At 40.1% G+C, this 21,358-nt stretch overlaps 1 protein-coding gene across 1 annotated transcript in view; it reads right to left on the bottom strand.

Moving 5' to 3' along the window:
• CFAP58 (cilia and flagella associated protein 58) overlaps positions 1-21,358 on the bottom strand; it is a 106,402-nt gene that overhangs the window by 57,803 nt on the left and 27,241 nt on the right. Inside the window, exons 9-11 of the mRNA XM_011977520.1 lie at positions 19,987-20,178; positions 7,821-7,982; positions 6,735-6,881 (exon numbers count right to left, since the gene is read on the bottom strand). Of these exons, the coding sequence (XP_011832910.1) occupies positions 6,735-6,881; positions 7,821-7,982; positions 19,987-20,178 (501 nt within the window). The remainder of the gene's footprint in view (positions 1-6,734; positions 6,882-7,820; positions 7,983-19,986; positions 20,179-21,358) is intronic.

The following is a 21,358-nucleotide window of genomic DNA, read 5'->3' as shown; positions in this document are numbered from 1 at the left end:
AGATGAGAGGATAAGATAGACAAATATTAGGCAAATATTAAGAAGTCCAGGCAATAATTTGTCAGCGTCTTGATGATCACACAGAGTGAATTGATATTATGGGAGGTCAAAGAAAAAGTCATCATTAGACTGGGGGTCGCAGGGATGCTTTCTCAGAGAGCTCAGACCGGAATCTGGCCCCTAAGTTTATACGAAAATCATAGGAATTATGGAGAAAGGGTGCTATGGACTGTTAAGTTTCAGCAGGACAATTTGTCTCATCAAAGTGCACATTCACTTCTATTCCACAAGTTTGTTTGTGACCTACCATATCCCAGGCATGACACTAGGCATTTGCGTAGCTACTCCTGTCTCCATTTGATGCAATTACAGAGACAAAAGCAAGTAACTTGCCCAAGGTCATGGAGCTATTAAATAGCAGATTGAGATTCCAACCCAGATCTTTTGATTCGAAAGCCTTTGCTCCTTCTACTGTCACCACCCAAGAGTTTCAAATTAAATATAGAAGATAAGCAAGACTTGAGGGATTCACCATCCATTGAAGATGATGAACAACCAACAACAGTGTGAAAATGCTATCTATCTATGTGAAAAGGACATGGGTATACACATAAAGGTGTTTATATTTCTGCCTGGGGTTTAGAGGGAAGAACCAGTCAGGTCACTGGCAGTTGACAGATATTGCCAACATGGAGGGGTATGTGTTGTGAGAGCAGGGCATTCAGCAGTCAGGCTTGTGAGAACAAAGGCATGCAAACTATAAAGTACCTGGTGTGTTCACCAGATAGTGAAACAGCCAATATGGCTGAATTAGAGAGCTAGGTAAGGAATAGCTGGAGGTAAGGCTCACAAACAGCTAAGGTAGACAGGGAAAGGCCTTGTGTGCCAGGCACTATGTAGGGCATGCAGTGGGGGAACCAAAGTTACGTATGTTACAGGAAAGAAGAATATGCATTTGAGAGGTTCCATGCCCAACTGGGATGGATGAGGGATATCACAGACCAGGTCAGAACAAGAAGAAGCAAATGAGGAGGAAGAGCTCTGCTTTCCCTCATGCTGGAATCACAAGGGAGATGACAAGATAATATTAAGGTTTCAACTTGTCAATGGCTTGCAAGTTGGCAAATGTCAGTAAAAGAGTAATAATTTTTTCCTTCAAGTAAGTATTTGGACCCCCGCCTACCTAGAAATGACACCCAGATGATGGAAACCTCATAAAGTGCCTTTGAACCAACCCAGTTTTAGTTAGGGTCTGTCCCTGCCCCATGAAAACCAGAAGTCATTAATTCTACACCTCAGACTTATCCAAACAGTAAAAGACACTGTGTACCTCGTAACAGATGTGTAATGTCACAAACTGAATGCAACCAGTTACTATAAAACCAAGGGTTTCTTTTATGACATTTTGTTTGTTCATTTCATGAAACATGTTTTGGTCTAGGGATAAGCAAAAGGAAATACTTATTGAGAAAAGATCTCATCTAGTATTTACCACTTGGGGGGATTGTCTGTTAGGAAAGAGAGCGAAGAACCAGCCTTTCTTTTTCTATAATCATTTAAGGTGACAGCAAAGACAGCAATAAAATACCTGTTTGGCTCATGCTTTCTTTAATAAAACTTTTATTTTCCCAGATGTGCAACATTCACTTCCCTGTTCTTAAGTGACAAGAGCTGATCAGAATCCATCAGCAGAACAAAATGAAACCCCTGTTATATTAAAATGCAATCAACAGTGTGTAAAAGTATCTGTCTGAAATGTAAAACCACTCGTGCATTTGGCATTACTGCATACTTTTTTCATAATATATCAAAATTCTGAGTGGTCTCTTTATGTCATAAATGTACGGGCTGTAAACAAGATGTGTCATTAGATGTTGGCAGCAAATGTTAACATCAACAAAATACCTTGGGTCTAATGCATTTAGCAGTTATAAATCTGAGCCATCTCACTCAGGACGGATGGCAACAACCACTATGCATTCAAAAGCTCATCAAATAATGCCCTAGGTGGGACCTGAGGTTTCTGCACCTATCCAAGTGTTACTGGTGGTATGAAGTTGTAATGAGATGGCAAGACACAGCCTTTACTCACCACTTCCACAATTATACCATTTTGCAATAGGCATTATGGATTATCTGTAACCAGATTTGGCTATGGGCATAAATCATATCTCAAGAGTCATACTTGCAGAATTTCTCCCATTCATACATGATCTCTACATGAGTTTCATAGAAATTATCTGTTTAAATCTAGCAAAGCAAATAGTACCACCTGAAGTCTTCTAGCCATGAGAATAATTAGGCTCTCTCTCTCTCTCTGTCTCACATGGATGACAGCTCCCCATCCATGGTGAGCTACAGAGTCCACTAAGTAAAAGAATATGGTGCCCTGAAGCCAGGCCCTAATGTGGTGCTGAGCTCTGGACACAGAGAATCTGCTGATGAATTATTCACCAAGAATCAAAGGGCTGTCAGATACATGTGGGATGATTGGAAAGAGACAAGACAGAAGCGGGGGCTTGTTAGGACTGGAAGGCAGACACTCCAAATGAGATGGCTCCTTCAGTGCTGATGAAACAAGCCTGGGACACAATGGGCAGATGAATGCAGACACAGCAACGTCTACAGAGAACTACTGACATCCTGTCATAACCATAATGTGCTGACAGTGTACAGGATCCTCAGGCATCAGTGGAGGCTGGTAGCAACAGAAAAAGTAAAAGAAACATGGAAGGACAAGATTTGTCTGCTGAAGGGGATGAATGAAGATGAGGATGACCTACTAAAGATAGTCGTTTGCCTATCAGCTTGGAAAATTCGTAAATTGGGTTGTCCTGTCCAAGGGTATCTCACAGGCTACCTAGTAGGCAAGGGCTTGCCCCTCCAGGAGAGATTATGTACCCACGTAGCTTTGTACAACTCGCAATAATAAGATAAATGTCTCCTGGAGCAAAGTTACTAGAAAATCTGCCCTTTCCCTCAGGGTTTTGGTTGGCAGACTTTAGATGCATAAAATCCAGGGACCTGTGTGAAATGTGATTCATTCTTAGGCTAAAAAAGTCAAGAGGCTAAAACTCAACATTTGAGCTGTCATATTTTTCTAGAGAATGTCAAACGGGCTTAATGATAGGCCAAAATTATCCAGTCGGAGCACCACTGCAAGTCACCTTGGATAGCCTCAAATAATAAATCAAGGAGGCCTCTGTCTTTGCTCCTCATTCTTGCCTTCATGGGAAATGTGGGGAGAAAGGGCATCCTAGTTCCACAGTAAGTCCAAAGCAATCATCTTCCTATAATCGATGACCCAAAGCCATCCAGACTTGGGATTCTCCATTTGGAGCAGTCTCTGGAGCAGGAGCCTTTTAATCATCCTTCATGTTCACCAGCTGCCAAATCTGCTGGCCCAGGTCCAAATAATACAGGACTCAATTGCCCTGTATTTTATTTTATTATGATGTTTCTTTGGAGCTTCATGTGTAGACACCTGATGGCAGAGGCCATAAATGAAACAAATATTAGCTAAAGTCAAACTCCGAGGAATTAGGAATAATTGATATTTTGTATAGGACATTTGTTCTAAAGCAGGATTTTGTAGAATGACATTAGTTCCAACTTGGACCCCATTATGGGGTAATAATTCATCTTTTGAATAGAGTATTACAGGGAAAGTAAGAGATGAGACCTAATGCCATCCTTTAAAGGGAAAGAGATGATGCACCAAATGGATTACACTGAGCCTTGCTAACATAGTCCATAACGCTCATGGGTGAAGCAATGTTTAAAATAAGTTTCTTGAGGTCCCGGAGCAAGATGGCCGAATAGGAACAGCTCCAGTCTCCAGCTCCCAGTACGAGCAACACAGAAGATGGGTGATTTCTGCAGTTTCAACTGAGGTACCGGGTTCATCTCACTGGGGAGTGCTGGACAATTGGTGCTGGTCAGCTGGTGCAGCCCGACCAGCGAGACCTGAAGCAGGGCGAGGCATCGCCTCACCTGGGAAGCGCAAGGGGGAAGGGAATCCCTTTTCCTAGCCAGGGAAACTGAGACACACAACACCTGGAAAATCAGGTAACTCCCACCCTCATACTGCGCTTTACCAAGGGTCTTAGCAAATGGCACACCAGGAGATTATATCCCACACCTGGCTGGGAGGGTCCCACGCCCACGGAGCCTCCCTCATTGCTAGCACAGCAGTCTGCGATCTAACTGCAAGGCAGTAGCAAGGCTGGGGGAGGGGTGCCTGCCATTGCTGAGGCTTAAGTAGGTAAACAAAGCCGCCAGGAAGCTCGAACTGGGTGGAGCCCACAGCAGCTCAAGGAGGCCTGCCTGTCTCTGTAGACTCCATCTCTGGGGACAGCACACAGCTAAACAAAAAGTAGCAGAAAGCTCTGCAGATGCAAATGACCCTGTCTGACAGCTTTGAAGAGAGCAGTGGATCTCCCAACACGGAGGCTGAGATCTGAGAACAGACAGACTGCCTGCTCAAGTGGGTCCCTGACCCCTGAGTAGCCTAACTGGGAGACATCCCCCACTAGGTGCAGACCGACACCCCACACCACACACGGTGGGGTACACCCCTGAGACTAAGCTTCCAGAGGAACAATCAGACAGGATCACTCGCTGTTCAGCAATATTCTATCTTCTGCAGCCTCTGCTGCTGATACCCAGGCAAACAGGGTCTGGAGTGGACCTCAAGCAATCTCCAACAGACCTACAGCTGAGGGTCCTGACTGGTAGAAGGAAAACTAACAAACAGAAAGGACACCCACACCACTGTCTCTTATACACATCTAGATGTGTATAAGAGACAGGACTTGGAATCAACCCAAATGTCCATCAGTGACAGACTGGATTAAGAAAATGTGGCACATATACACTATTGAATACTATGCAGCCATAAAAAAGGATGAGCTTGTGTCCTTTGTAGGGACATGGATGCAGCTGGAAACCATCATTCTCAGCGAACTATTGCAAGAACAGAAAACCAAACACCACATGTTCTCACTCATAAGTGGGAATTGAACAATGAGATCACTTGGACTTGGGAAGGGGAACATCACACACCGGGGTCTATTATGGGGCGGTGGGGGGAGGGACTGCATTGGGAGTTATACCTGATGTAAATGACGAGTTGATGGGTGCTGACGAGTTGATGGGTGCAGCACACCAACAGGGCACAAGTATACATATGTAACAAACCTGCACGTTGTGCACATGTACCCTAGAACTTAAAGTATAATAACAAATTAAAAAAAAGAAAATTTGGAAAAAAAAATAAGTTTCTTCTGATTCATTCAGCAATAAATAAACCCTATCCCACTACAAGCTCCACAGTGGAACAAACCGTTTTCTATAAAACTCTGGTTTCAAACAAGGAGTATAAGGGCAAAGTGCAGAACATTTTCCAGTTTTAGAAAATATATGTATATTTCTTTATACATAAAAAACATTTAATGCAGAATCTTCTATTCTTTTTCTATCATAAGATAGAGTGGCGGAGATGAATGTCTGAGACAGGTAAATACATCAGTTACAATATCCTTTTTTGTACATTCACTTTTGTTACAGTTTAATCGTCTCAAACAAAATGAGCTTTAAGTTAATTTAATGTAGTAGTTCTATTTCCATGAAAACCTATCATTAACTTGACAAAACTCATTATTAAACTGAGAGTGCCTATTTCAATCTATGGTATCTTAGAATCTAGGAAATATGGCATTGAACCTGCCCAACACTAGATATACATTTTCAAGACACTGACTATCTTTGAAAGCTAATATGTGCAGAAACCAAGGTACCCAGTCTCTAATTTGTTGTAAACAGTTTCTGCAAGTAGCTCTTAAGAACCCATGAGCATTCTGCACATATATTTTCATAACAAAACTGGCATTATTTTCTTAGAAGTTTCTTTTTTAATCCTTGGTCAAATGGATTGGAAGGGAAACCTATTGGATTAGATAGGAAAAAGAAAAATACACTAAGTTTAGTGAAGTGTATAGTAAAACATATTTGGTTAGAGGATTTAAAATGGCATAATTATTTGCTTTGTATTCTTGGAAAGGGTCCTTATGTTAGTAGACATAGAATATTCTAAATTAGTAGATTTTAAAGGGTATGTCTTAGTAAGATATATGGAGACAGAGATGATCTCTGGAAGAGCAGCTGCAAAGTTCTTAGACCCACAGAGGTAAAGTGAACTACAAACCTGGACAAGGGTAAACCAAGTGAGAACAGAGCTCTATCACCCAGTTGATAAGACTGCAGATAGAAAAGTCACAGTACACGAAGTAAAAAACAGAGGTACAAAGCATCACCTATAGAAGGCTCAGGGAGGAGTTTGGGAGGGTTGAGTGTGAGCACAATGGTTGGACTTGGTTGTGAATGCAGAGGGATTGTAGCAGGCATGCAAGTTCAAGGACTTCTTGGCACTGCTGACCTGCTAGGTTCTCTCCCACTGATGTATGATAGCCTGCATAAATGAAAGGGGTGTGTGTGCATCTCCACTACTCCCTTTCCCCATTCTACCTAGCAACACTACCTGTAAGGAGCCCTGAACAAGAGATGGTAAAGCTCATCCTCCGGGTGCCATGTTTGCTTGGTTTGGATAACTAGCAACAGTGACCACAGGCAGACGTGGTTGTTCTCCCTGCCCCTCGCTACCTTCAGTGAGACTGGAGGTTGCCTAGGTAGGCTGATGAACTATTGGTCCTTTGCTTTTACTATGAGGTCAGTACCTTCAATGTTTCCTTTTCCTTTTCTATTCGCTGCTGTTCCAGGTGCAGCTTCACAAGTGCAGACTCTTTGGCAGAGATTTCTTCTTTCAGCTGATCTACCTGATGGGTCATAATCTTTAACTTTCTCTTCATTTCTGTTATTTCATCCTAACAAAATGGAAGGAGAAATGTTTGAAAGTGAACTAGACATCATCGTCCCTATGGAAGTTCAATATATATTTAAGAGCTCTTAAGGGACGCTCTCTCAAAATAATGGTCTCTTGATCAATTACAACTGGGCTAATCCTTTGTCTCTAGTGCCCATCGACTTCAAAGTACTTTATAGTATATAGTATTAACTCTCAAAATATTCTCATGAGATACACACAAAATATGCATAATGAACATCACACACACACCTTATTCCTCCTTTTATGAAAGGAATTGGAAGCACAACAAACATATAACTAAAAGATTTTGAAGTGAAGCTCTGGAATTCAAAAGAGTATGCTGCTGCCCTCTGAGTCATGGTAGCTATTAGCAGTTTTAAAAATTAGAAAGACAACCGGGCATAGTGGCTCATGCCTATATTCCCAGCACTTTGGGAGGCCAAGGCAGGTGGATTGTTTGAGGTCAGGAGTTTGAGACCAGCCTGGCCAACATGGTGAAAACCCTGTCTCTACTAAAAATACAAAAATTAGCCAGGCATGGTGGTATGCGCCTGTAATTCCAGCTACTCGGAAGGCCAAGGCAGGAGAATCACTTGAACCCGGGAGGTGGAGGTTTCAGTGAGCTGAGATCATGTCATTGCACTCCAGCCTGGGTGACAGAGTGAGACTCCGCCTCAAAAAAAAAAAAAGTAGAAAGACAAGAATAGTAATTCTACATAATAATTATAAGTAGAACCATGATCTCCACATCCTATTAAGATGTATCATTTCTATTTCAAATAACCTGATAGTTTTGCATAAAATGATCTTCTTTTCAGGTGAATTCCATGAGATTTTTTTTTCATCTATTCTAAATTCTGCCATTAGGGTAACAGAAACTGTTTTAAATGCAGGGTGAAAATAAATCAAAATGTAAGGACATAAATATATTATTTACCTGAGCCTCAACCAGATTTTTGCTATACAGATTCCTGTCTGATCTCACAGCTTCATACAGGTTCTGTTGCTGTTTTAATTTAATCTCTGATTCAGCTATTTTTTTCCTGTAGTCAAAAATCTGCGTTTCACGAACTTTTATGTCTTCCATGTTCATAAGGACCTGGAGAAGAAAGAAGTATATGAAAATGGTTAAATAGCCCACCTGTGCTTACTGATTCAGGACAAATGGAGTTTTTTATCTAAGGGTGGCTGATAGAGATGCCAGTAATCAGAAAATCTGACAGTGGCTATAATCACTGCAGTATGACACAGAAATTCAGCCCAACTGATTAGGGGCAAACATACATTTTATCTATACTAGAGTTCTGCTCAAGTATAAAGGCTTAACACAGTTATTCTGTGATCACAAGAAAGAAAAAAACAGAAGAAATTCTTTCAATTCTGAAAACCTCTCCTGACCACCCTACCCCCGAAAAAGGGGGAAAAAAAAATAGTCACAGGCTTAAATGGATCTTAACACAAAGCACTAAGAAAGATAAGAGATAACCTAGCTGTTTGGCCACACTGGCTGCTTACAGAGTTAACCATGAGAAAGAAAAACGGTCTTTGAACTTTGATAGCAATCATGACACTATCTTGCCAATGTCAAACTCACTCCATCAGGGGAACTGAAAAGGACTCTGTAAAAATGCATTCTTTTGTGCACAAAATACTTCCAGGAAAGATGGGATGCAAGAACTACTGCCCCATTTTTGCAAGTATGAAAAACCAACACCTGAAATTCCACCATGAGTCAATACCTCTCAACAAGCCATGCACACAGTAGCAATGACGTCATCATGACTCTCCGCTGCAATGTCCACAGAGATTGACTTTTTAAAGATAAACTTCTTTAAAAAGTTCTTAAGAAGAAAAATGTTCACGAAGAAATCTGATTAAATCAAGGAAACTACAGTGTAAATAACAGCTAGAGCACATAAGGAGAAAATTCTTAAGAAAATTTCGCTGTGTTTCTTGGTGTTCCCTTAATTAATGGTTGCAATGGGAGGACACAGAGCAATGTGACAGAGCATGGAGGAAAAGGGGACACACATGAAGAAATAGGGCCATGTCTCTGGGCCCATGTCTCTGAGGAAGTGACAGTTTACCTAGAACGAAAGGTGGAAAAGGACCTCTTACACTTCTGCCATCCTGAAATTCACCATGACTCAGGTGTGGGCTACTTGTGAGCAACATGTTCCCAAATTATTGCACTTACAAGAATCCATTTTTTTCCACTTGCAGAATTACTATCCCAGAAAATACGTAAATGAGAAGCCCAGTTCTATTCTTTCCCCATCAGAGTTAATGATGGCTATTATTTTAAATATTTATCCTTTACATATTTAAATAAGCACCTTTCAAAATTTTTTTACAGGTGCTTAAGGAGGGATGGGATTGAATTTTAGTAAATGTCTTTCAATGTATATAATTTTGTATTATTCTTTCTTATTGGGTCAATTGATTTGATAAACCTAGTAACAGATTTTTCAATTTATTTATAATATAGTTCCATGTGCCACAATTTAAAATAAATTCATAAATGTGAAATATACATTTATTTTCCTTATTTACTTGAACTTTCTTTCTCCAACATCAGCCTCTCTTCTACACAAAACAAAAGTAGGTTAACAATCTACTATGTATTCTTCCATATTTTTCATTGGATTCTGCATATTCTATTCATGTCTATAACCTAACAATAATAGCTAATATTCATCAGTTACTTTCTGTGTACCTGACATTTTACATGTATTAGCTCCTTTAATCTCTCAAAAATCCTCTAAGATATGTACTGTTATTGCCTCCAATTTTACAAAGAAAGAAACAGATCAAAATAAGTAATATTTACAAAGTTATTCAATGAGTAAATAGAGAACTACACAGATTTGTTTTCTGTTTTGCTTGTTGAGGTTTGTTTTTATTTTTTAACCCAATGGGATCTTATAACTACTCTTATGCATTTTGCTTTTTATCATCAAATAATACCTTGTAGAAATTATCACTGTAATTCATTCTTTTTAAAGGTTGCATAATATCCTATAGCGTGGGTGTGCCATCATAATTTAATCCTTCTCCACTGATGGGCATTAACTTTGTTTCCACGTTTTTGCCACTCTGAACCATCCTACAAGAAACATTTTTGTATGTGTATTCTCATGCACTTGTGCTTTTATTTCTGTGGATGGATTCCCAGGGGTGGAATAGCTGGCTCAAAGGACATACATATTTTCAACTTTAATAGATATTGCTAGATTGCTTTCCAAAATGGCTGTAACACTTTACATTTCCACACCACCAGCAAGAGCTTTCTTAATAGAAAACTATCCTTGCAGCTTCAGGATAAACCCTTTTTGGTCATACTGGATGATTCTTTTAATGTACTGTTGAATTTGGTTTCCTGGAATTTCATTTAGGATTCTGAATGTGTTTTCCCAAGTGATCTAGGCCTATATCTTTCTTTTCAGTTCTTTTTTAGTCTCAAGGTTTCTGCTAGTTTCATAAAGTGAATGGAGTACATTTCTGTTCACTCATTCATTCACTCCCCCATTTATTCATTCACTCAATGAACAGGTACTGAGGACCTACCTAGCTATGGCAGGCACTGTAAAAGTATGTGTGATAGAAAGAAGAATAAGACACATTCCCTATCCTCAAGTTCACTTGTAGGGAGTGACTTCACCACAGAATGGATAATCAAGGAATGGATATAACTAGTAAACTGAGATATGCACCAAGTGTTATGGGAAAACCTAAGACTGAAAGGTTAATGCTTAATAGATTGAAAATACTTTCAACAGCATCATCAGCATTCAGAATATCAAGCAGCACGTTAGAGAAAGGAAAAAAATAGTTTGTTCAGTCACTTTGAGAGATGTTAGAACAAGAATAATTCTTTGCACAGGCAGAATAATGCCACAGAGAAAGGAGGTAGCCAGGGGCATCTCTTTTTTGAGCATCCAACTAGCATGGTCCATCTTTCTGCACACAACAGTGCACAAAAGTCACAAACTTGCTTCTGGATTCTTGAAGCTGGAGTAATAAGAACCCATCAGGACACCAAGAAGATAAAAGGGATTCACAAATATTGAAACTAGGGGAAAAGACAATTTACAAGCAATATATTTCTAAGTGTTGGGACACAGTTTATTTTTATGGAAATCATTCAGGCCAAAGTCATGCAGAAGTTCAAATCCTGAAAATTCATAAAGAACATGGGTGTTAAGTGTAGCCAAACCTCTTGTCAGCAAGCTGCCCCTGTTAGAAGTGGTGTGTCAGAGACACAGGCTGCCAGCTGTGGGGCTGGAGCTTAATTAATATACACTTTGAGATACCTCAAACCAACTCATGAGATAAATCACATCCAAATATAGAAAGTTTTATTACAGTCAGTGAATTGGAGCTCCTGGCACTCCTAGGCTTCAGAGGAGTCCAGAAAATGCTTACAGGGCATGACAGAAGTACAACCTCAGTTTATAACCTACTCCTACCTTTTCTTTTTCTGTTAAAACAACCTGCCGATAGAAATAAGAGTGAGATAGAAATCAATAACGTGTACAGGAAAACTGCAGCATAGCCAAAACATCATATAGACCAAGGTGGGATTAGAAAGTAGGTCATTGCATTTGGAACCCCTTAACGTACATTTGATGAAATATCAGTACAATAAACTTCTCAAATAAGTTTTTCTGACTTGATGTCAATGGTCTCAATGCTGACAATGCTTTTACCTTCATAATGAAACTGAAAAACTCACTCTGCAAAAATAGAAAACAACTACGTGCCCCGGCCAGTGAAATGTTGAGTCTTCCCTATTTTTCTTGCCTTGTTATTTTACCCTCTATCTTGAATTTAGAGAGGCATATCTATGGCTTTGATTAATTTTTATAACATATTATATTATGAATGTGGGATATAATAATATCTATCTCACAGGGCTATTATGAGGATTTAAGTGAGAGAATATACACCTGTGCCATCATACAAGTACTTAGCATATAATAATTTAATCATTTAATAAATGTTAACAGGTTATTATGATAGTTTACATTACGTCATGTTACATAATACTAGTACTTTAAAAAGTTAATTTGATTTTCCTCCGAATCAAATCCTGTTCTGCAGGAAAAGTAATGATACGAAGTATGCTTGTTCTATTATGACACAAAAAGCTTATAATTTGTGTTCCCTTGATTCCTCTCTCCAGGGTTCTGCTCAATTACAGAGGCTCTGTATAAAATTCAAATTAACATCAAAGAAATAGCAGCTTTATTTCATTATGAAGATACCTATCTAGTGGACAATATTTCCTTAATGAATTTTTGGTTTCTTTGCTTGCATTAAGTCCTTGAAAGCACATTATTATTCATTTCCTGGAACCTCTGTCCTGAAGAGCTTTGCTTGACACTGTTATAGGCAAATGAGCAAAGAGCTAGGAAATTTGTTGGTAGGGTTTTGTTGCAAAAGAATGTTTTTTGGCATATCAAATGTCTGGGAGGTGACTGCCAGAAGTTTAATATTGGAAATGAAAAAGGTGGGAGATCCTAAAATGAGGCAAGTGCATCATGGGAAAAATGCTCAGCAGATTTAATAATTTACTAGGAATGGTTTTACCTAGAACATGCAAAAGTTCAGAAAGCAGGAAATATGGTAGACCACAACTTACCATGCCTGCCGTTTCTCATGCCTCTCAATTTACCTGAATAGTGAAATTTAGAGTGCAGCAAAGGAAAACCACGAGGATAAAAAGTGCTACAATCCTGGGGTAGGCTATCTTATGGTTTAACAAATGTTCATTCTCTCCCCTTGTCCCACAACCTAAAGAGAGAAGTGCATTTCCCTTGCTGCTGATGTTAGCCTTGGCCATGTGACTCCCTATAGCCAATGGGAGGTCAGAATATTAGACAAGTAGACATGAAATGTGCTTGTATGCGTGACTTTGTCTCTTGTTCTCCTTCCTTTCCCCATGAGAAGAACATGTACATGGAGGATAAGAAACATGTGGTCCAGAACTGAGCCCAACCCACATCCCAGAACCAAGTCCAGGCAAGCCCAGGTTAGGTCAGCTGAACCTCTATCAACTGCAGGTGTGTGAATAAGAAATAAGTGCTTGTTTTTGTATCCTACTGAGATGTTGTGGCTATTTATCATGCACTATTATTATTGCAAGTGTTGACAGAGACAAACACATAGGAAAAGGTTTGGGATTCTGAGTCATCCAGTTCAGGCACAAAAGGGGATCTTCTTTCTCACTGGCAAATGCCAAGTTAAATGAATACAATATAATGTAGGAGTTCAGCATCTCTGAGTTCACTTTTCTTTCTCTAAGCAAGAAAGAACAAGAAGGCAAATGTTGTTGGCAAATGTTGATTCTGTTTTGCAGCTCAGAAGGAAGAAGAGATCAGGCCTGGAAGTCACTCACAGCTAAAAATGCCAATGATAATTCAGATAAAATCGTCCATCATGGTAACATGTTTCACATGAATTTAAAGGAAGGGCAGACTCATAGTTATAAGTAAATATATTATTAGAAAATAACTTGATACAGATACTTAAAAGCGAGCCTCTAACTAGTTAACTCAGATGTCCAATTAAGCTTTCCATTCATTCTTAGTTCAAAAAATATTTGAGTATTTACTTAGTAAATAAGTAATATGAAGAACTCAAAATTGAATAAGACTTGCCCCCAAGAAGCCAGTGTTTAGAATGAGGCAGACATATGCAAATAACAGTTATGTGCACACAGGCCAGAGGGGAACCAAGTACAGAGGAATTAGACACCACTTTTAGTAAATCTTCTTGGGAAAGGCGGAATTTTATTTGGTCCCTGAAGGAAAGGCAAGGTTACTAATATTATTTCTTTTTTAAATCAAGATACTAAAGTAATACATATCCATTTTACTTTTTCTTATTTTTATTTATTATTTATTTTTTTAAGATGGCGTTTCACTCTTGTCACCCAGGCTGGAGTGCAATGGCACAATCTCAGCTTACTGCAACCTCACCTCCTAGGTTCAAGCGATTCTCTTGCCTCAGCCTCCCAAGTAGCAGGGATTATAGATGCCCACTACCACACCCAGCTAATTTTTGTGTTTTAAATAGAAACGGGGTTTCACCATGTTGGCCAGGCTGGACTTGAACTCCTGACCTCAGGTGATCCACCCACCTCGGTCTCCCAAAGTGCTGGGATTACAGGCATGAGCCACCATGCCCAGCCTATCCATTTTAGAATAGCTTAAAAAATACAAAAAAAAAAAAAAAAAAAAGCAAAAAAGGAGCAAATTAAAACAATTTGTATCCTTATCACCCAAAGATAACCACTATTAATATGTTAATATGGCTCCTTCCACTCATTTTCTTGTTAAAACAAAAAAGGGTAACTAGGTATCTATCTGTTTTTTCCTCTTGCGTAAATTCTCACAGAGAACTTTTCATTATTGTAGATGAAACACACACACACAAAAGGACTTTCCTCTTGGGCAAGTCTATGGAGAGTCTCCTGTCACTGATTTTGCCTGGAACATGGTCAGCCTGTGCAATTCTTTCTTCATCTCCAGAAAATATTTTCACACTACATCCTTGACTAGGGGCTCATTTCCATAATCAGAAACCAACTCTCTGTAGGCTGGTTTCTATTCTCTGTCCTCTTCTCTCTTATCTTCTCTATGATCATTTTTGTAGAGACCGGGTCTCCCATGTTGCCCAGCCTGGCCTCAAAGGATCCTCCTGCCTTAGCCTCCCAAAGTGCTAAGATTACAGGTATGAGCCACCACACCTGGCCTGATTCCGTTTTCCACAACATCAATTCTGTTCTTTACTAACTTTGGTGTGGATTTTAAATCTGCCATTTTTTTGTTGTCATTTTTTGTTTTTTAGTTTTTATACAATTGATCCTTATTTTGTCCAACTCTTTCTTTTTATTTCATCTTTGCTTTTCCCTAGAGGTAACGCCATGTTGGATTTAACTCAGGTGATAGTCCTGTATCCTACTGGGGTCACCTTGTCCTTTACAACAACAACAAGTCTAGACTTTCCATTCTGTGTGCTGGGAAGCCCCCAAACCCTCTAATATCTCCAAGAATTCTTGGAGGAATTGCATTTCTTCTACTTGCTGTGGCTCCGGTTTGCTGTTGCCATAGCTTTCTAGATTCTCGGGCGCATCTTGTCTCTTGCACATACTGTCCTTTTTCTGGGATGTGTCACTTCACATCCTCACCACCCCATGCCTGTGCCCCCAAAGTGCAATCACAACTGTAGGATTGATGTAGTAGATTTGTCACCAGAGGTTTGAGGAACTTAAAATCAAATATTGGACATCACTGTTTTCTGCAATTCCTCCATCATTCCTATCTCTGGGAACTCCTCACTTCCAGCAGCGCCCAGCCTACTGCCTTGATGCTGATGTTGTGTGTCCTCCTCTCCCATTCTTCCCCATCTTCTCCCCATTTCCTGCTCACCACCCACTCCTCCTTTCCCACTTCCTGTTACTTTTCTCACATGACTGTGTTTCACTCTGGTTCACGGAGCCTCACCTTTCAAACCAAGGCAAGTATCAAGGTATTTTGCTAAACAAAGACTGTTCCTCCCACAAGTGGAGACTTGGCACCAGATTTTACATATTTACACTCTTTGAAGGAAGCCAAACCTTTTCTTTGCATTTTTTTCTATTAGGTTAAGAACCTTATGAAATCGCTGATAGTCAATTGTTTCTTATTTACCAAAAAAAAAAAAAAAAAAAGACGATTTCAAAGGGTTCAACCTAAAGATCTTGCCACAGAAGAATTTTCAGAGCCAGACCTTTACCCTGGGGCTCCTAGAAGCCATTCTCTTTCTCTCGTTCTCAGGCATGTTTTCCCAAGCCTCCATTAGGCTGCTTTTTTCTTTATTCATTCTTGAGCAAGACAGGATTTACCGCAACCTAAGAACAATGCCACTAAGGTGAAGGGGTTTACCTTTCCCCAACTCTTAGTACCCTAGGGTGGTGGCAGATCCACTTTCAAATCTACAGCTGGAAACACAGTGACATGCCAAGCCCCAGTCCACCTCCCAATTTCTAATATTCTTTAGTGATATTGGAGGGGCCAAATTACGTATGTCTCCAATCCTTTTTGTATGCACACAGAAAAAACTGGAGACAAACTCTACAAATAATTGTACGTTATCTTTCTCAGATTCATATTAGAAACATGTTCCCATCTTTAAAAATAATTTGCAAGCACATGATTTTAACAGCCACATAATACTATGTCAAATAAATGTAGCATGATTTATTTAACCTTTTTGGGGGCTGATTCCTAGTTCTCATTATTATAAATTATGTTTTGAAAAAATATTCTTTCATATAAATCTCTCCATTTCTTATTTTTCATTAGATTCAGTTTTTCTTAAAAAGGAAATTTTATCTGGATAAAAGATAGATAAACTTGGAACAATGTATACTCACTTTAGAAGTAGATGAAAATGTCAGTTTCATGACATCTTCCCCAGCCTTTGATATTATTTCTCAATACCCTACAAACAGAATGCACATAAGGGAGCTTTTTGTTTGTGAGAATGAGGGTGTGTGTGTGTGTGTGTGTGTGTGTGTGTGTGTTGGACAGTAAAGAAAGAAAGAAATATGAGAAGGGGACAAAGAGACATACATATTCTTAAGAAGTCCAGAGATGCACAAGTTGCGTAGCAACTGATATATGCTGTCAGGGGTTAAGCAAGACACAGAAAAATTGTAGGTGATAAGTAATATTTTAAGAACTTGTGTTCAAATTATTTAGGTAAGACATTATGTGCGGTTATATATCAGAACTTGTGAAAAACAGTTAACAACAAAACTTGATATCTGAATCTCTCTTTTACGAGGAAGCCAAGAAAAATATACAATCCTATATTAAAATCAGTGGTAGCATTCTTTTTACCGCTTATCGTCTATCCATTTGTTTAACAAATACTTTTTTGGTGTCTCTCATGTGCCAGGATGCTAGAAATAAAGAAATGAATGAAATAAAGTCCTTGCCCCCAAAAGCTCACTATAAAGTGGATAAAACAAATATGCAAACAAATAATTACACTATAGATTGATAATCATCCTTCCAGAGACATTAACAAATCCATAAAGTACAAAGTGACAAGCTCTGCCCATAAGGAATCAGAGGAAGCTTGACCTGAGCTTTTGAGTTAGGTCTTGAAGGGTGAATAGGAATGTGCCATGCAGAGAAAGGACACAACTTTCCACAGAGAACAAAGAGCTTGGACTCTATTCCATTAATGCAGAGTATCCAGTATCCCAACTGCTGTGCCTTGCATGGGTTTCAGATGTGTGCTAAAACACTGATTTTACTCTACCCACAGGCTGGCCAGGTGGGACCTGGGCAGCTGGCATCCCTGGATTGGTTCCTTCAGCCCCAAATAGCCTCATCTCCTTATTCCCATGTGCCACTGACATGTGTATTAGTCCATTTTCAAACTGCTACAAAGAACTTCCCTGTGACTGGGTAAACATAAAGAAAAGAGGTTTAACTGACTCCCAGTTCCGCTGGCTGGGGAAGCCTCAGGAAACTTACGATCATGGTGGAAGGGGAAGCAGGCATCTTCTTCACAAGTCACCAGGAAAAGGAAGAATGAAGGAGGAACTTCTAAACACTTATAAAACCAACAGTTCACATGAGAACTCACTCACCATCATGAGCACAGCTTGGGGAAAACTCCATGATCCAATTACCTCCCTCCCTCGACACATGGGGATTACAATTCAAGATGAGATTTGGGTGGAGACACAGAGCTAAACCGTATCAACATGTAATTTTTTACATATGCTGTGATGTGAAAAATGTTAGGAAGCCCTGCCCCAGGGAGAGGTGATAGAGGTTTATATCCAGAGTAATAATAAAATCACACTGGAATTTTTAAGAGTTAGCTCTGATGGCGGTGTGATGGCACCTGGGAATGGAGAGAAATTGCTTATCAGGAAGAAGAAACTGGAAGCTGCAACAGATGACATTATATGTTCAAATACATTTGCTACCTCACCCTGCAGGGCCTCTCCCTAAGGAGGACCACACTCCGGCCCAGGATGCCTGGCACAGCCCTGTGACTTGGTTGGCCAGTGGAATATGAGTGGGTAGGATCTGTGCCCTTCCCTTGTCAGCAGAGGCTCGGAAGTGCTCTGAGGGTCCACTGTTTCCACCCTTTCCCTTTGTCCAGAGGCCAGGGCATCCTGACAGAGTCAGCCTGGAAAGAAGAGGACAAAAAGGAGGGATGCAGCTGACCTGCAAAGGCCAGTTATGTGAGCAAAACATAGATCTTTATTGCTGTGAACCACTAATGTTTGAAGGTTATTTGTGCAATAAACTGGTGAATACAGAAGCTAATGTGCGAGTCCAAGCTCGAGAATACCAGGGCCTAAACTGACAAGTCCTCAGAGTCAGTAAATCAATCAGTGGAACTTCTTACATGGTTAAGTCAGAAAAGAAATATGCTCTACTCCAATGACTCCCAATTAGGGGTGTGAGAATCCATTGGGGATCACTGTCCTGCAGAGCTAGACAAAGCCAAGGCACTGTGCTTCTCCAGCAGCCCTTCCCAAATCATCTGCATGGCAGATTGAGTCTAAGTGGAAAGAAGCTGATTTCCTATTAGTAAAGCTTGTTTCCCACTTTCTTTATTTCTGTAATACAAATATTGGCTGTCCCTTTATCACCTTTTTTGACATTTCACTCCAAAAAAACAAAAAATTTAAGCATGCAAGAGCATTAGTAAGCACTGCAGAACGTAACCTGAATTTCATTGAGGAGAAAAAGAGAGGGCTTACCTTGCATAACAGATCACATCTTGCTAGGGGGAGAAAAGGTGATTAAATGAGCCTTTTCTTCCAAACTTTCTAATCAGCCTCATAACTAAAACTTTTCTCCATTTCCCAGCCTCCCACCCCATAGACCACTGCTCTATGCCATCTATGAATGCATTAAAGAGAGTACTATTGTAACTACTCATGCTTCATACAGGCGATGCACTAAGACAGCTGGCTAAAATGAAATCCAAATCTCCGAAGCCATTCTTGGAGACATATACCCTTGAGCCTTCTCTCTCCTAAGCAGTTTATAAGAAGCAGAGATCTAGAACTCAGCTCCCCAATGTGTGGATTTCCTCCAGTGGTTGTTTGTTTGTTTGTTTGTTTGCTTGTTTTGAGACAGGGTCTCACTCTGTCACCCAGGCTGGAGTGCAGTGCTACAACCACAGCTCACTGTAGCCTCCACCTCCCAGGTTCAAGTGTTCCTCCCAACTCAGCTCTCCAAGTAGTTGGGACCATAGGAGCACACTACCATGCCCGACTAATTTTTGTATTTTTTGTAGAGACAGGGTTTCACCGTGCTGTCCAGGCCAGTCTCAAACTCCTGGCCTCAAGCTATCCATCCCCTTGGCCTCCCAGAGTGCTGGGATTACCGATGTGAGCCATCACGCCCAGCTCACAATAGTTTTTTTTTTTTTTCCTTTTTAGTTTATTTTATTATATTTTGGTAGAAATAGGGTCTTGACATGTTGCCTAGGCTACTTGTGACCTCCCGGCCTCAAGCAATCATCCTGCCTCAGCTTCCAAAGCGCTGGGATTGCAGGAGTTCACAATCGTTTGAGAATAAAAAAATGCTCTTTGAAATTGTGACACACCTAGCAGATGCAGTAGTCACTCACATCTTAACTTGTGGTCATTTAATTAGATGCTTTTCTCCTAACGTCAAGTTGGGGTCCTTTCTCTGAGGAGACAAAATCAGTGCCAGATGGTGGGTGGGTGTGGAGACTGAAGAGTTGAGAGATGATGATGCTGGCAGCCCTGGTACCAGCCCAGGGATGCTGCACAGCAGGGCAACAGAGAAGAGAGAGAACCCAGAAGTTGGAAGAGGGCCCTGGAAAGTAGAAATGAGAGAGCAACAAGCATAAACATTGTCCTTTTCACAATGTGGCCCAGGATCAGCTCAGAAACAGCTTATATTTTGTCCACATCATTCTTACCAAATCTTCACACAAATTAAAAGCAGAAATCTGAATAAATTCTCTTTGCAACAGTTTGTGACCATCAGAAATGCAGAGGAAGGAATGTGCCTTTGCTCCACCCACAACATCACTGAGCGGCTTACCTTTTGCGTAAGGTCACTGGCTTGGTTGATGTACCGGTCACGCTCCTTTTCCAGATGAAAGATGATCTTTCTCTGCTTCTGAGCCTCATCCTTGTAGTTCTGGATTTCTTCCTCCAGGTTCCTCTTGGCTTGTTCATGGAGCTTTACCAAGTCAGTCTGCTTCTGGGTCGCATTGACTGCCTTAAGCATGTTCTAAAAATAAGGGCACAAAGCAGTCATATTACTCATAATGTTTGAGGATTTGGGGTTAAGTTTACCCTCTGCCTCATATCTAACATAATTAGATAGCTTGTCTTTTGGATGAATAAAAATGATCATGTTCCTTACAGCTTATTAAGAGTTTATTATGCTAATTTTGCACAAGGGACTTTAAACACACATATAAATACACTAAGCAACCACAACATCCCCAAGAAATAGGCCCCATATTGCCCCATTTTAGAGGTAGGAAACTGAGACTGAAGAGTTAAGCTACTTGCCTACAAGTTCATACAATGGGGAAGTGGCAGAGCAAAGATTTGAATCCATGGCTGGCTAACCCCAGAGTCCATGCCTTTAACCTCCAATCTAGCTCTTGCCTTTCTCTTGTGAGGTTAGAACTGAACCTAATCATATAACTTGAGCTTTGATTACAAAGGAAGATAAAAAGCAGCTTAATAAAAATGCAGATACCTAGAATTAACGTGTGACCCAACAATTTCACTCCTGAATATATACTCAAAACAAATGAAAGCAAAAACTTGTACATGAGTATTCACAGTAAAATAATTCGCAAGAGCCAAAAGATAGACACAATCCAAATGTTCATCAACTGATAAACAGGTAAGCAAAATACAGCATATCCACACAGTGGAATAGCATTCAGCCATAAAAAGGAATGAAGTACAGATGCATGCTACAACAGTGGATGAACTTTGAAAACACTGTTCTGAATGAAACATGCCAGACACTAAAGTTCACTAGTGTACGATTCCGTTCGTATAAATATCCAGGACAGTCAAATCCATAAAAACTGAAAGCAGATTAGTAGTTGCCAGGGGTGGGAGGAGGGGGGATAGACACTGGCTGCTGAACAGGTACAGGGTTTCTTCTTCTGGGGGGACAAGATTGTGGAACTAGATTGTGATGACAGTTGCCCAACACTGTGAATGTACTAAATGTCACTAATGGTAAATTTTGTATTGTGCGTATTTAACCACAACAAAAACAATTAACCCAGTTTTTTAAAAAAATGCAGATGTTCATGTTCCAACTCCAGAGTTTCTGATTCAGTTGGTCTGGGATAGGACCCAGGCATCTACATTTTTCTTATTTTAAGTTGCACTGGAGATTTCTGATGCTGAAAAGGAAATATCTTGGGTTGGCTGCCCAA

Source organism: Mandrillus leucophaeus, unplaced genomic scaffold (genome assembly GCF_000951045.1).
Source record: "Mandrillus leucophaeus isolate KB7577 unplaced genomic scaffold, Mleu.le_1.0 Scaffold18, whole genome shotgun sequence".
NCBI classification, from domain to species: domain Eukaryota; kingdom Metazoa; phylum Chordata; class Mammalia; order Primates; family Cercopithecidae; genus Mandrillus; species Mandrillus leucophaeus.
Note: the sequence above shows the minus strand (reverse complement) of the source record. Positions and strands in the feature narration are given on the sequence as shown.